Source organism: Corvus hawaiiensis, chromosome 6, assembly GCF_020740725.1.
Source record: "Corvus hawaiiensis isolate bCorHaw1 chromosome 6, bCorHaw1.pri.cur, whole genome shotgun sequence".
In the NCBI taxonomy this organism is placed as follows: Eukaryota; Metazoa; Chordata; class Aves; order Passeriformes; family Corvidae; genus Corvus; species Corvus hawaiiensis.
The window spans coordinates 6,650,183-6,665,047 of NC_063218.1; the positions used below are offsets into that span (position 1 = coordinate 6,650,183).

Below are 14,865 nucleotides of genomic sequence, written 5' to 3' on the forward strand. Positions count from 1 at the left end.
AGCTACTTGTAGGTCCTTTGACCTAAGGCCTTAACCTTGAGCCTCATGTGATTTTTGGACATTTCAGCAGCCTAGGTAGGGTGCCCACATTCCTCACTTGTTTTACCACCACACCCAGACACCTTTAAAGCAAAAGGGTGATTTGGCAGTGCAAGTAAAACCTCCAGCTCCTACAAAAGGAGCCAAGTAGCCCACTGCTGCCAGCACTTCTCCCATAATTCTCATCACTTGCGGAAAGTCAAGCTGTCCATATTGCAAGCTGGGAGAGGTCAGCCTGCAAAAAACCAATGCAAATGGGGAAAAAAGAGCAGAAGAGTTTCCTATACATTTTCTCCTTTAAAAAGCTCGTTTTCAGGTTAGACCAAGCACTTGCTGGGTGACAATCAGCGAGTAAATTGGTTTAGCTGTGTCATGGGCCCATATCCCTCAAACAAGGCAGGAGCTGGTCCCTGCCCTGAAGATCAGCAGTATAAGTAGACAGAAATAAGGAAGCATTCCTCATTCCTATTTTACACATGAGATAAGGGCTTTACTTGGATGATTCACTCCACTTGTGCCAGTCTGAGCAGCAGGTTTGGAAGTGGTGCTCCTGCGTCTCACTGCAGTGCTTTGGCACAGGGCTCTGCTGAGAATAGGCTCAGCAAGGAGACACAGCATAAAAACTGTGACATCCCTTTGCTTGCCACCTTGGTCCTTCTCCTGTCTGCCTGCTCCTGGAATGTGGAGGCAGCAGCAGCCTTCTGCTTATTTTTGAGCGGAGGCAGAAAGATCACATGAAGCAAAAAAGCACATTCCCTTCCTGGAAGCAGCCTGCTCCCTTCTTTCCAAGAGAGTGAAAACTCTGCATGAATGTTTTATGAATCAGATGTGTGTTCATTTCAACGATAAAGCCAGCTTGGCAATTTGGGCTGGAAAGGGGGAAGCTGAAAACCTACAGATTCCAACTGGCATGTGTTTAGACACGAACCTCTTCCCCCATTGGAAACATTACATTTGGACTCATCTAACTTGGGGAAGTTTCTCTGCTTTTAAAGAAATTGCAAATTATGTCCCAAGCATTACTCAAAGGTGAACAAAATAGATTTGTCCCTGCAATGACTTCACTGAGTACATGCACACACATGGTGTTAATTGGTCACAATGTTGGTGCCCTCAGTGCTGCTTGATTTCCTGATTGCAACCCTTTTACATTCCCAGCAGTCCACCATCTGCAGAGGCAAATGCCATTTTGAGATGCAGAAGAGGCATAGATGAGGTTTCTCTTTGTTTAACCTCCTGCTGTACTGCTCAACATAAAATAAATGTAATTTAGGAAAAAAATCTCTATGGAAAACACCGTAGGTAGGGAGAAAGAAATTGCCTGAAGCGACGGTTTTTTTCTGCTATGCTAATCCCAGGCTGAATGCTTACCTAAGTCCACTTCTCCCCACTGTGATAGGGAGAGGTAAACAGCTTTTGTCAGACAGAGAGAGAAGAGAAGAGAAGAGAAGAGAAGAGAAGAGAAGAGAAGAGAAGAGAAGAGAAGAGAAGAGAAGAGAAGAGAAGAGCCATGCAAGAACAAAACCAGAAAGGAGACAAGGCAGAGATGACAGCCAGTGATTTTCTGGAAGGAAATGAGAGAACTCTGATGCAAACAGGGTGCAGGTATTCCACTATCCAGAGGGAACTGTCACACCTCCAAGGAAAACTCATCCTCAAAGTCCAAATGCAAATACCTATGAACAGAAAACAGCTGGAAATGCAGACTCTGGATAAGTACCACCAGCTGTGGGGGTGGGTAACACACACAGAGCACTGTCTGCAGTCAGCAATGCAGAATTAACTGTAAGGTAACAGGGAGCACCATCTCATTGAAAACTGCCCTCCCCATTCACAAACATGCAAATACAACATGTGGAGTTCTCATTTTACAGCAGCCCCCTCTGGGAAGCAAGAGGGTTCTCTGAGGGACAGCACATGAAACTTCCTTTGCTTGACCTCCTCTCCCAGAAGTCGCTTGTTTTATTAGCTCATCTTTCCAAAGGGAAATCCAGTGGTACCAACTACATCCATGGCAGCAGCTTGGAGCAGGGAACCTCCTACTGCTGGTGGTGGTGCTGGTAGCAGCTGCCTGGTGGGGTGTGATGGCTGGAGAGACGCTTGCTCTCTCTCAACAAGCCTCAAAGCTGACTCTCAGCACCTGCCCATCAGCAAGATGGCTCTAAAAAGGGTTCACACAGACCAGAGCACTTCCACCCCTCCTGCGGTCACTGTTAAACTATCATATTTTTTCTCCTGAATTTGCTGCTTCTGCTTTTCAGTATATCAAATTCACTTGAGGTCTCAATGAGCACTTCACTGGTGTGGGAGGCTGATGAATGGGGTTGACAGAAAGAAAGGGGAAGAGGGGATGGAGGGAATAAGGATAAAATGCCCTCATTTAATTAAGTCTTAGCACAATGCAGAGGGCCATCCAGGCAACCCTAGAACAAACAGGAGCCACCCCAATATCTAAGACTAGAGGTGAGAGATATGGTGACTGTGGGGATGTCTTAAAGTTCTAAATATTTTTTACTGCAAAAGGCTGGCTCTTACAACAACATAGTCCAGGCAAGGTCCTGAATTTGATGGCCAGGGAAACTTGGTTTTGAACAGCACAGTGATAGTTAAGCTTAATATAGTTCTGCTATGTTCAGTCCAATACCAACAAAATCCCTGCTCTAAAAAACTCAAAATCTAAACAGATTAGACAAAGGATAAGAAAAATGTGAGAAAATTTGCCTGAAATCAATTTACAGTTCAGTAGTAGTGCCAGAAACTTCATTTCTTCATCAACACTGGTAGGTGGAAGGAGAGTGGCTGAATGTGTCTATTTCTAGCAGCAAGACATGGGGAGAAAAGCTTCGCAGCAGTGTTGTCACCTTCAAAATCCCCCACCCTGGGGAGCTTCTTAAGGGTGAGAATGTAGATACAGATCTGCTTGGTTTAGGCCAGGAGAGGATTTAGGAGAACAAGACCCAAGAAAGAGTAAGACCCCCTTAAAATCAGTCAGGTCTGGTGAGGAAAACAGTTAATGCAGAACATTGCTCCCACTGTCAAGCTTTAAACTCATAAGATTGCACAAAGTTAGACCACTGCATTTCAGAAGGCACTGGAAAAATGTGGGAATGGCAGGCTGGCCATGGTAAGAGAGCAAGGAGAGCATGACAGAGCATCATATCCCTTTTTTCCCCCTGTAAGCCTGCAGAGAAATACAGAATAGCGTTAATTGGCCAAGATACTGCTAATTGCAGAGCTAATTAAAAAGTCCTGCAAGGACTTTATTTCCTGCAGATCTTCTCACCTAACTTTTTTGCACCAGCCTTGAACTTGCTAATCCCCAAGGAAGCAGTGCCAGGCACCCCCTGTCCAACCTGAACATGAAGCTGGCGCATCCCCACAGCACATGGGAGTTGGAGATACTTGCAGTCTTAGGAATAGATCAGCTGCCAGTAAATTGATTAATTAACAAAAGGTCAGAGGCACTTCATCTAGAGCAGAGTTTGCTTGAGAAACTTTGCTAGGAAGTGCCTCAGGTGACATCTTCACTCCACAGTGCTCACAGCACCTGCCCCTGTCTGTTTGTGCCGTGGTGCCCTTGGCTAGAAGCTTTTAAAATCAGTGGGAAATAAACTGGGCTGGGTGCCTGAGAACCACACACACTTAAACAAGATTTCTAAGCGTTCAGACTTGTTGGCTTTACCTTTTTTTTTTTTTTTGCTTCAGCCATGTCTTTCCAAAATGTGGCTCGTAACCAGCCTGCTCTTACTTTTGTGGATTTGTGAGATGGTAATGACTGAAATCTTAGGAAAAAATCTGACCAATTCTAACCTGATTAGTGAAATAGCAAAAAAAAAGCCCTGGATCTAGACTAAATCATTAGACCTTCTGACCTTTGCTAATGATTACCAATAACTCTGTGACTTCCAGTCTGGGGCTTGAAGGCAGCTCTGTTGTTCAGAAGTGTTCTTAGAGGAGCTGGAACTTGTACAGCAGTGCAGAAGGGTCTGTTTTAACTTATAGAAATGCCACTTGCCATTTGCAGGTCAACAGATCTTCTGTAAAATGCAACAGCATTGCCTCAAGCTTTGCCAGATGAGAGGTCTGGCCTGTTAATTCACACAGCAAAACCAGAGCCAACTTGACAAGTAAAAGATACAACCCTAGAGTAGCAGAGGGGTTAACACTCTCTCAGTCCCCCGAGTAAAGTGGTGTAAAACAATGTGATCAAACTTCACTGAATCTAAACCAGCTCTTAAAATGTTTTGATCCAGCTGATCTAAATGGTGCCAAACTAAATTAAAGTCATGAGATTAAAAAAACATGTGGTTTTAGTCTGGATACAATTCTTATTTTATAACTTTATCATAACTCCTCTAAAGCTGCACATATCACCTGTACAGGTAAAGCAAACTTGTAGCACTGAGTTTGAGTTTTGCAGGTCAGATGTCAGCCTTCTTCACCTTCAAGATAAACTCCTCCTGTTGGTTTATTCCAGGCCATCCATCAGTTAGGCTCTAGCTTCATGGCTGCACTTCCCTTACTCACACTGAGTGATGTAAGGCCTCTTACTGATGCATCTTAACTAAAACTGGTTCCCCACAAAGTGTCCTGTGCATCAGAGCTCAGAATTGGGAGGGTCTGCAAAGACCTAAGAAATTCAGGAAGAATTTCTCCATTGAAAGGATAGTGCAGCATTGGAAAGGGCTGCCCAGGGAGGTGGTGGAACACCCATGGAAGTGTTCAAGAAGTGATTGGATGTGGCACTCAGTGCTGTGATTTAGTTGACATGTGATAATGAAGCAAAAGTTGGACTCGATCTTGGACAGTTTTTCCAACCTTAATGATTCTGGGATTCTCTGATTCTATGATCCTCCAGTTCAACCCTTGATAGCATGAGAAAACCTTTACATTTTGGAAGATCCTTTTTAAAAAGGGGAAGAGCAAATAAAGTCACTTAAACCCTCTAGAAAAACAGCAAGGAAATTTCATCATTCAACCTCCTGCAAAAAAGTGGAGGTGGGCACAGTCCTGCTGAGTCTTGCCCAGCTTTTTGATCAGGGAGGAATGATCCACGGGGATTTTATTGCAGGCCTAAATGTGGCCCAAGTAGCATTAAATCTTGCCTTAACTGGAGTTTGTCTGGTGTTTGAAAAGCTTGCAGATAGATTATGCTTGTGTAAAATAGGAAGCAAGATAGCTTTTGCTTTTGTCTGATAGAGGCAGTGGGGAGCTGAACCATGAATTGGTGGAATGTTTTTCTTCCTCAGGCTCTGCAGTTCCCTTGCAACAGCATGCACCTACATATTTGGCAAACTTTCCCCACAGGGTCACCAGGCTGGTAAGCAAATGCACAGAGAGTGTCAGGGTGCTGGTACCTACTCAGCTGCACAGTCACCAAACAGAGCACAGACTTGGAGTTTGACCTCAATTACAACCAGAAATAAGCTTAAAGAATAAATCCCTTTAACATGTGCTGCACCTCAGGATGACCCAGCCAGGCTGCTGATGGTGGAAATGATCAGCAGAGCTAATGCTTGGAGAATGGGGGTTCTGATGCCCAGAGCTCACAAGTTTTTTTTGGATGAAGCTCAGCCTTGGGCCGCAGTTTGAAGCTAAGAGGATGCACCTGATCTCCTAACTCTGGGAAACACCTGAGTGATGCCCCTGATGGCAGGTGTCCTGCTGGGCCTAACACTGCCTGATAAGATCTCTGTTATCAGCAGGCAGGGAGGGATGAATAAGGTGAAGATAAAGGGGCACAAATTACTGAATGACTAAGACTCCTGCTTAGAGACAGCAAAAAAGAGAGGAGCTCCCTGGAGCTCTCCAGATAGACCTTGTTCACCCTTGCTCATATGTTTTATTCGTTTCCCATTCCTGGAAGTGTTCAAGGTCAGGCTGGATGATGCTGGGAGCAAGCTGGGCTAGTGGAAGGTGTCCCATGGCAGGGGGATTAGACCTAGATGATACTTGAGGACCCTTCTGACCCAAACTGTTACAGGATTCTATAATTCTACCACCTCCTGGGAAAGGTGTCCAGAGCTGACCCAGTACAGATCATTGAAGAGCTCTGACAGACTCCTAGCCTGTCCAGGGGAGGTTGCAGGTGGGTCTGCCATGCCCCTTCACCACAAGAAAAGGACACACATTTTGGGACCACAGAGTTTCATTATTATGACTGTGTTTGTCTTTACTCATGCAGTTTGGGGCTAAAAGACTTCCTTTCTAAGGCTGTGTTGGTCTTTGCACTTCCAGGTGTGCACTGCCCCAAGCTTGTGTACTTTTGGGCATTTATCTCTCACCAGGTGTGAGCAGGGCAGGGGAAGCGTTTATCACCAGTGGAGTGCCAGCAGGGGGGTGTTTCCCCCTCTCAAAGCCTTCGAGCCTCGTGGAAGGGAAATGCAGCCAGCAGGATGTGCTGGGCTGCTGCACTGGGGTTTCTGTTAATGTCTGGCTCGTTTCTGCTGGAAATTGCAAAATCTTTCCTGTGCAAGGAGCGGGAAGTTTTGCTCTTCGTGTACATGCAGATTGTTGTGTATTTAAATGGGGAGAAGGCTTAGGAGGCACGTGAAGCACCAGAACAAACCAGAGGAGGGGGCAGGAATCATGCAGTTCAAAGCTAGTTTTTCACAGACTACTGTGCAGGGGGTTGTTTGTTTAATTTTTAAATTTCTCTAACTCTTAATTCCACTTTATTCTATCTGTGTTTACGTATTTACATTAGGAGGGGGAAATCTGTCTCTCTTGGGGGGAGGGTGGAAAGGGGGGGACGAGGGGAAATGCAAGAGAAACTTTCTGAGTGTGTGAACTGAAAAATCAGTTATTTATTCTTTACAGCAAATACTTTAAAGAGCTATAGAGATAAAAAGTTGACATTATCTAGCCACTATACCTCCTCTGTGCTTCTCCACCTCCCCCTTTCCCAAATGGGAGAAAATACCTATTTGAGATGAGAGGAGGTCGTGCCTGGGATCAGCAGACATCGCTGGGACAGGGGCAGAGCTCGCAGCCTCCCCGTGCCCCGCCTGGCCGTGTGTGTCCACACTCCCATATTCCGTATTCTCCCAAATCCTCCTCGCCGGTCCCGGTGCCGGCAGCCCGGAGAGCAGCTGGAGCGCGGGATGGAGCAGGGAGCCTAAAAAACTTCATTCTGCAGGGGGACCTCTAGTGTTTTCCTTTCTCCATGTCCTGGCAGAGTTCCTCCAAAGTACAAATACACACAGAGCTCCCATTGTTTGCAGCCCTTCACAAGCCCACTGATCCTAATATGGAATTCAGCAGGAAACCCATGATTTCCTGACACACAGCAAGCTGGAGAAAGAAAGGAAAAACTCCATTAAAAACCTCCAGACTCTCCTCCATGTTAGAAATGAAATGGAAAATGGAGTGGATTTAACAGGAGTCCCCGATTCCTGCGGCCAGGCTGGAGGAAGGGAGACGCGGATCGAAGCCGCAGGCTGCTGATATTTTTGAAGTCGCAATAAAGACTGAGAACGGTCGGGCAGGATGAGGATTTCCTGACTGGGACAAACGAAAAAGGACAGATCACTTTTTATTTTACGATATTCCTCTCCATGTGTTTAATTTATTCACCTCGATGATCCTCTTGACTGATCTGGTAACTGTTAGAAGCGGCTGTGACAGCCTGGAAACATTAGTATGATTTCCTGAGTTTGAGATTTGCTGCTCCCCCCCACCCCCCTCCTTCTCCAAACTCAGGAAAAGTCAATACAATCGCACTTCATTTTTCCTTCATGTGCACTTGGAAGTCCTGGGAGCAGCAAGAGCAGCGGCAGCAGCAGCAAGAATGAACTGCAAGGAGGAAAATGACAACTGCACTGACGGCAGCAGGAGTAACACCAAGAAGATGCTAAAATGCGTGGTGGTTGGGGATGGTGCAGTTGGGAAAACCTGTTTGCTGATGAGCTACGCCAATGATGCCTTCCCAGAGGAGTATGTCCCCACTGTGTTTGACCACTATGCAGGTAAGGAAGCGCTTTAAAAGAAATTAATCGAGAGCTGCAGGACAGCCAGGTGGGAGGTGAAGGAAGCTTGAGGAGAGGACAGTTCAAAAGGGATGCATGGGTTACTTCTCGTCCAGGAGTGTCATTCAGGCCTGGATGGTTGCCAGGCAGCTTAGATGGCAGCTCATAAAACTGGGGCAATGCAGGATTTATTCAGAGAACTTATTTGTTTGCTTCTGATTTTTGTCTTGTTTTTGGCGAATAAAAAGCATTAGGGGTGCAGTTAAATCTACTGTGTTTTGGGACAACAAATATAATTCAGCCTCTATCAATTTGTATTCTTGGTTAGTTTTTGAAGTTCTGAACTTTGCAGTCTGCAGTTAGGAAGACTATATATATGTATACATAAAAATATATGCTATCACTATCTTGTCCCTTGTGGCAAATGATGCATAAATTACAATATTTATATCCTATTTAAGGAATAATCTTTGAGAATATATCCTATTTAAGGATTGATCTTTGAGAAAACTAGCATAGTCGTCTTCCAAACTGTCAGTATGTAACTCTCCTTTCAGAGACATTTGTTACTCCATCTATAAATAGATTTTAATACTACAACTAGATGGTAGTGAAACGCAGAAGTGGTGATTGATTTGAATACTTTATAGTAGGGGTATCTGTAGTATAAGAAAAAAATACAAACATAATCAAGATCATCAATGATATTCTGCATTGCTGTGCAGAACAGACCTACAGATTATTACAATATTCACAGGCCTCTTTCTATAGCAATTACTGACTTTATCCAGCTGTGTCCAAAGTTATCACGCAGATGTTTCATAGGCTAAAACTGGTGTTCAAACATCTGCTTAAATTTTACTATCCCAAATTCTACTGTTTTTCTTCTCACAGTGCTCCTTTGGCTTATGGGGTTTTTTTACAAGATCCCTGACACACAGATTCTAGAAGCACTGCAAAACTCATTGCTTATCTTGCAGCAGCAGTTGGAGTTTCCCTCATTCTCTCCCCACCTCCTTAAAAACTGAATTTTCATGGCATAGCTTATCATAGATTTGGTATTCTGTAATGGGAAAAATCCCTGTTTGCATTCTGGCTCCATGTCAGGTTTAGCAGATGAACTGGCCAAACAAGAAAGCTGTGTAATTGCAGAATCTGATCCATGGAAATGTGAAGACCTTTTCCTCCACAAGAGTGGGCAGCGTCACTTCTAATGCAAGCAGCTCTCACTTTCCTCCTCCCTTCCCAGCAGAGAGATTGAGTGATCACTCTGGAAAAAAACATTTCCCCAGACAAGATACAGGGCAGAATATTGCCTGTTGGAAACATGTACTGCCATGAGCCAAAATCCCTAAGGGCTGCCTGATATTGCAACAGCACCCACTTTCCCATGATAACTTCAGATCTGCTCATCCCTCACAAAATGCTGGTCCCAGCACCCCCTGCCCTTCTCCCACTCTCTTCCTTGCCCCACAAATACCTCTGCCTATGGAAAAAGCCATCCAACAGCTGGTGCCAGACCATGTGGGCATCAGTCTTGGTGGTTTTGGTGTGAGCCTGGGGGCACACACATGTCCATGGGGGCTGTGCACACACAAGGGCACTGATGCCAGCCAGGCAGGCTGGCACTTGGTGGGGGCACTACTCTGAGCTTCTCCTCCCTATCCAGCTAAAGGCGACTCCCAGGGACTTGCTTTGATTCCCTTTCCTCTGTCAGAGTGGTGGAAATTGCCAGTGGGCTCAAAATTTACTGAGGGGATATGAGGGCTAAGAGAAGGATGGGAAGATGAAGGAGCATAATCCTGATTTCCTTGGGGTAAAAGGAGTATGCAGGCACTTTTATATTGAGCCTCATTTTCAGGGTTTGAAGATTTAGCCTCTAAAATATCTCCAGCTATTTTTATCTGTCTTCTTAACTACTATAGCACATAAATATAAACTAAAATTATTTTCAATGAGAAAAGTCATAAAGATAAGGGGGAAAAAATAGCTCTGTATATGAACATGCTATTCTGAGACAATCCCTGTCCAGCGGCAGTGGTAAAAACTAGCATTGATCAAAAATTGAATTTCAGTTTTTTGAGGATCCTATCATTTATTAAGCTGATTTCACTACAAAATTGCAGGGTTCCAACAACAGCACAGGCCGCACAGCACTGGGATGGGAAAGCTGCATACATGGGCAGATCATGGAGGGTGTAGGAGTCTCTGGAAAATGCCATTTGAATTTACCCCAGGGAGCTGGTTTGTCTACCCCTGCTCTTGTCACTGCTGAAAACAACTGTTTCAACAGTTGAAAACAAGCTGAAAACATCGGATTCAATGGTTCATTTCTGTGCTGGAAATGCTCAAAAGCAATTAATTGCTGCAGATGTTTGTAAAGCTTCACTTTCCATGGAAGGTTTTCCACCCAGGCATTATTACCAGCAGTGGTGTGTTAGCAAGGGCTTCCTCTTGCCTCACCAGGTCACAGCCTGGTTGTGAGTCCCGGGGCATTTACCAATTTACTTCTTTCTAATGGAAAATGTAGGGGGTGGGGAGGGGAAGCATTAAAACCCGAGGATTCCAGTGGTGATCTCAGAGCAGTTTCTCACTGCCACGACTCCAGCAACTCGGGGGAGACAGTGATGCTCTCCAGCCCAGCTTTGGGAAAAGCTCCAGCTGCACCAGTGCCGTGGCCAAGGCGTTAACTGTTCATGGCCCTGAAGCACCAGCTCTGTGCACTTGCCCTGCTGCATCTCATCTCCTTCCTTCCTTCCCTGGTCAGCTGCTCGTGGAGCAGGCGAAGCAGGTGGATGTAGAAACAGGAGTGGTCCAGGGGAAGAAAACAGCTGAGCTCCAGCAGAATTAGATCAGCACAGTGCTTATTTCAGTGCCTTTCACATGAAAGAGCTTGAAACCACTTTATAAAAGTTCAGCCCAACCTGCCTCTAAGAAAATCAAAGGCAGTAGCTGAATGTCACCCAGGGAAGGAGCAGATATGCCTGCAGATAGCTCACACAGCATTTACAACTTGTATGCGGTGGTGCCTGGCACAAAAAGCTCTTGGTGGCTCACCACGTGTGCAGCTGCACTGTACAAAAGTCCAGACCAGTTATTAGCTCCACACCAGTAATACTCTGCCACAGATTTCACCCACAGTCCACAAAACTGAATTTCTTCAGGGCCTGTTGCCATGGTTGGGATGTGATGGGTGTAGAGTAGGATCAGCGCAATGCCAGACAGATGGGGAGGGCAAATTTGTTTCTTGGATGTGAAAATGGTTTCTTTCGTTGGATGCCTGAAGTTTATGAGTCTGGTTATTTCTCAAGGCATTTTGAAGAGGTTTTGCTGGAGGCCAGAGCCCTAAGTACATTTCCTTGCTTTGGTGAATTTCCAAGTCCTTTACTGGAAGTGTTTAGCCACAAGGCAAATGGCTGTTTCTAGGGCAGGAGAACCAAAGTGCTGTCCCGGCGACAAACAGGATATTGCTGGCAATAACTGTAACAATGGGGACTGTTTGGATAGTGAGTAGATGCTTTAACATGCTGGTTCCATTCCGTCTTTTGAACATCAAATGCTGGTTTTCCGTGAGCAAAGGTCTCTCAGCCAGGGTGACTTGTATTGTGCCTAGCTATGTGAGGTTACAAATGTTTATTTAGGGCTGAGGTTGGACCAACAAAAAAATTCAATTCAACTACTAGCAGAGTTGGTTTAATAGTACCAAAGTTAGCTGGCTTGCTCTGTGAAATACAGAAGAAAAATGTGTTTATTTGTTACTTAGGCAGCCACTGAGCATCCAATTTTATATTCATGAAGCCTGAAAACACAGCAATTTTTAGCATGAAATTTATTCGCCCTAAAATTTATATTCAGGCTTCCTGGAGAGGTGATGGATGCCCCAGGCTTTCAGTGTTTAATAGGCATTTGCATAATGCCCTTAATGATGTGCTGTAATTTTTGGTCAGCCCTGAAATGGTCAAGATGATCACTGTAAGCCCCATCCAATTGAAACTACTTTATTCCATTCTATTCTATTCTATTCTATTCTATTCTATTCTATTCTATTCTATTCTATTGCATTCCATTCCATTCCATTCCATTCTATTCTCTTCTATCCCATGCCATTCCATTCCATTCCATTCCAAAAGTGCATTTCTTGTAAGTAAAAAAACCTCTCCATGCTTAAGGAGCAGTAACAATGGCATGCAACTAACTTGGCCCGCTGTGCAGACAGAGGTGATTGGACTCATTAGATGGCTGAAGTCTGAGGGGAAGAGGGTTGTGAGTCAAACTCTAGTTCAGGCATAGACCAGAGATGAATACTATACAAACAGCTTTAGGAGCCAAAGTTGCATCTTTGGTAAATGAGAGAGGTCAATCCCTCCAATGGAGAGCTGCAAAGCATCTGCAAAAATTAGATGGTGTAAATATGTCCCTCCCTCCCTTCGTGTGTCGGCACAAACTGGTGAACATTTATAAATAGTGAACCCATTTGAAAAAAATTAGCATTGGCATGTGATCAGCTAATTAATAGCATACAGAATAGCTCAGCCCTGGCTGGGGCTCTGTAAATTAAAAGCAATATAGAAGAAGAGAGACATTACTTACTGTTAGGAGACACATTTTTTGTTCTTCAGTGGTGATTCAATGTAATCTGTCTGACTTTGCACTGAAGTGGGCTGGAGCATCACCAGTCTGATGGAGCAGTGATCCCAACCGTGCTGGCCAGACAAGCCATGCAAGAAGGGAGAGTCTCCTGCTCTGGCATTTTTAGTAGCATAGGAGCAGTACTACTGCTCTTGCCCAGAGCAGGCAGCTTGTACCTGTGCAAATCCGCAGATAGGCTGCCTGTATGTCACAGCACTGACCCAAATCCCTGCTCCTCGTGTCCTCCCATGAAAGAGAGGAGTTGGAAGTGGGCTATCCGTGATCCTGGGACTGCCCATGGCTGGTTGCTCTCTGTCCTGGGGCAGGCAGGAGCACCCAAGGGAGACAGGCCAAGCACCAGGCAGCTCTGCCTTGTAGCCTCTCCCCACAGGGCAGGAGCCACCAGCCAAGACATGGCAGAAAGCCAGTGGGAACCCTAACATCCCAAATTTCTCCAGCTACAGGCATGAGAGGACATCTGTCCACACTTTTGGTGTGCTAGCCGTTTTTAATTGATTGCTAATGCACACTGGTTTCAACCCATCCTTGCTTGCCACCCTGCATATGTGATAACTTAAGCCCCAGAGCATCACTTTTTTTTTCCCTGTGGAAACTCCAACAGGAAGAGACTGCCCAAGCAGATTTGCAATTTCTGCATGGGTGCTGCCGTGGGAGTCTTCACACTACCACATTCTTGAGACAGTTGTCTCCTATAAACAGTCTTGGTAGCACATTAGAGAAACTCTTCATACAATGTTTGGGGTCATTAAACTGAAATAGATATAAATAGCACTGAAAGAGAGCTGTAATGTTTATTTGCATGGATATTTGCAGTGGGGTTTTTTTCCTTTTAATGTTCATCCAATTTTGATCACACAGATTTGAACTTTATCCTTGAGACAAGAAACCATTGACTCTTTTAAGATCTGGCTCTTTAAACTGGCAGCCACTGAACAGTTATGTTCATTTTGCCTCTCAGGAGCTAAAAAGACTTCTCTGCCAATCTTCCTGGCCTCATCCAGAATAAACCAGGGATCTCAATGAAATGTTCAAGGCATGACAACACAACAGAAACCCACCAGTGCAATTCAAAGGTTTTCACGGCTGGATTTTTTGAGGATGAATTTTACAGAACCACTAATTCTCAGTCTCCCCACAGAAGATTTAATTCTGTGTCCTGAGTCACATAAGTCAGAGGTGATGTAGTGATCCTCAGGCTTTTTCACATCCAGGAAGCCTGAATAGTCTTTATACCAAAAAGATGCCTTTTGCCTGAATCACATAGTTATTCCACACTCATTTGAGAGGCTCCACGTACACCCCTAAGCATCTTAGGGCTTTTTCCTTCTGAAGGTGTTTTCAGTATGCAAAGACCCGAGATAACTATCGCTGCTATCTCTTCCTCACACACATCCCTGTATTGTCCTGTGGCTGCACAATCCACTTGAAGCCCATGGAGACAGAGGTGTGTGCTTTGGCTTTCTGTTTCTCAGGGCAGATGGTTTCTGCAGCAGTGCTCTGAGCGCTGTGGTGACAAAGTCGCCATTGTCCCCTGCCCCTACAGCTGTGACTGGAGATGAGCCTGCAGCACCTGAGCTGCTTCTGACCTTTGCCTCTGGCTCTGTTATGCAGCTTCTCTTAGTACTGCTGCCACTCCTGGTTTGATTTTACACAGCCCAGGAGCTGCAGCAGCTCAATGCAGAGAGCTGATTCCTCCAGCCCGTGTCAGCAGCCAGCGGATGTCCTTGTGCATCAAGCACAGCAGGGGACAACACTGCACCATGAATGACATTGGCAGTCTGAAAGCTGGGTGTAGAGAGTAAGCAAACTACAGTGCACATCATGAAGGACAGTGCCAGGAATTAGAGGAGTAGATGAAGCAGCCATGTTGCTTTATCCAGATTTATCCAGCCTAAATTCCACCTAAGCCCCACTGTCTATTCTTTTGTATTAGATACGTGGTGCTTGAAGGGCAAGAGGAATCACGAAGAATACTAAACAAGGAGTTAGACCATTTGAATGTGTGTTGGTGGTTTGGATGTACAATGATGGGATTTTTCTTAAGGTCAGCCATAGGCCTGAGGGAATGGATTGGAAAGATGGAAAAGTCAAATGGCTTAAAAAGAAATATTTCTTTGCATGGTATGTGATTAACCCAGGGAACTTATCACTGTATAAAAGTTCTTGAGGACAAAATTTTAACAAGGTTTGCAAAAAAGGGGGTTGAACC

The 14,865-nt window shown here is 45.0% G+C and overlaps 1 protein-coding gene and 1 long non-coding RNA gene across 2 annotated transcripts in view; one reads left to right on the forward strand and one right to left on the reverse strand.

Annotated features, from left to right (window-relative positions):
* LOC125327608 overlaps window positions 1-7,130 on the reverse strand; it is a 34,534-nt gene extending 27,404 nt beyond the window's left edge. Inside the window, exon 1 of the long non-coding RNA XR_007204329.1 lies at window positions 6,962-7,130. This is a non-coding gene — a long non-coding RNA (uncharacterized LOC125327608). The remainder of the gene's footprint in view (window positions 1-6,961) is intronic.
* Window positions 7,131-7,134: 4 nt separating this feature from the next.
* RHOJ (ras homolog family member J) overlaps window positions 7,135-14,865 on the forward strand; it is a 61,150-nt gene continuing 53,419 nt past the window's right edge. The window contains exon 1 of the mRNA XM_048307298.1: window positions 7,135-8,006. Coding sequence (XP_048163255.1) covers window positions 7,829-8,006 — 178 coding nt within the window. The 5' untranslated portion in view covers window positions 7,135-7,828. The remainder of the gene's footprint in view (window positions 8,007-14,865) is intronic.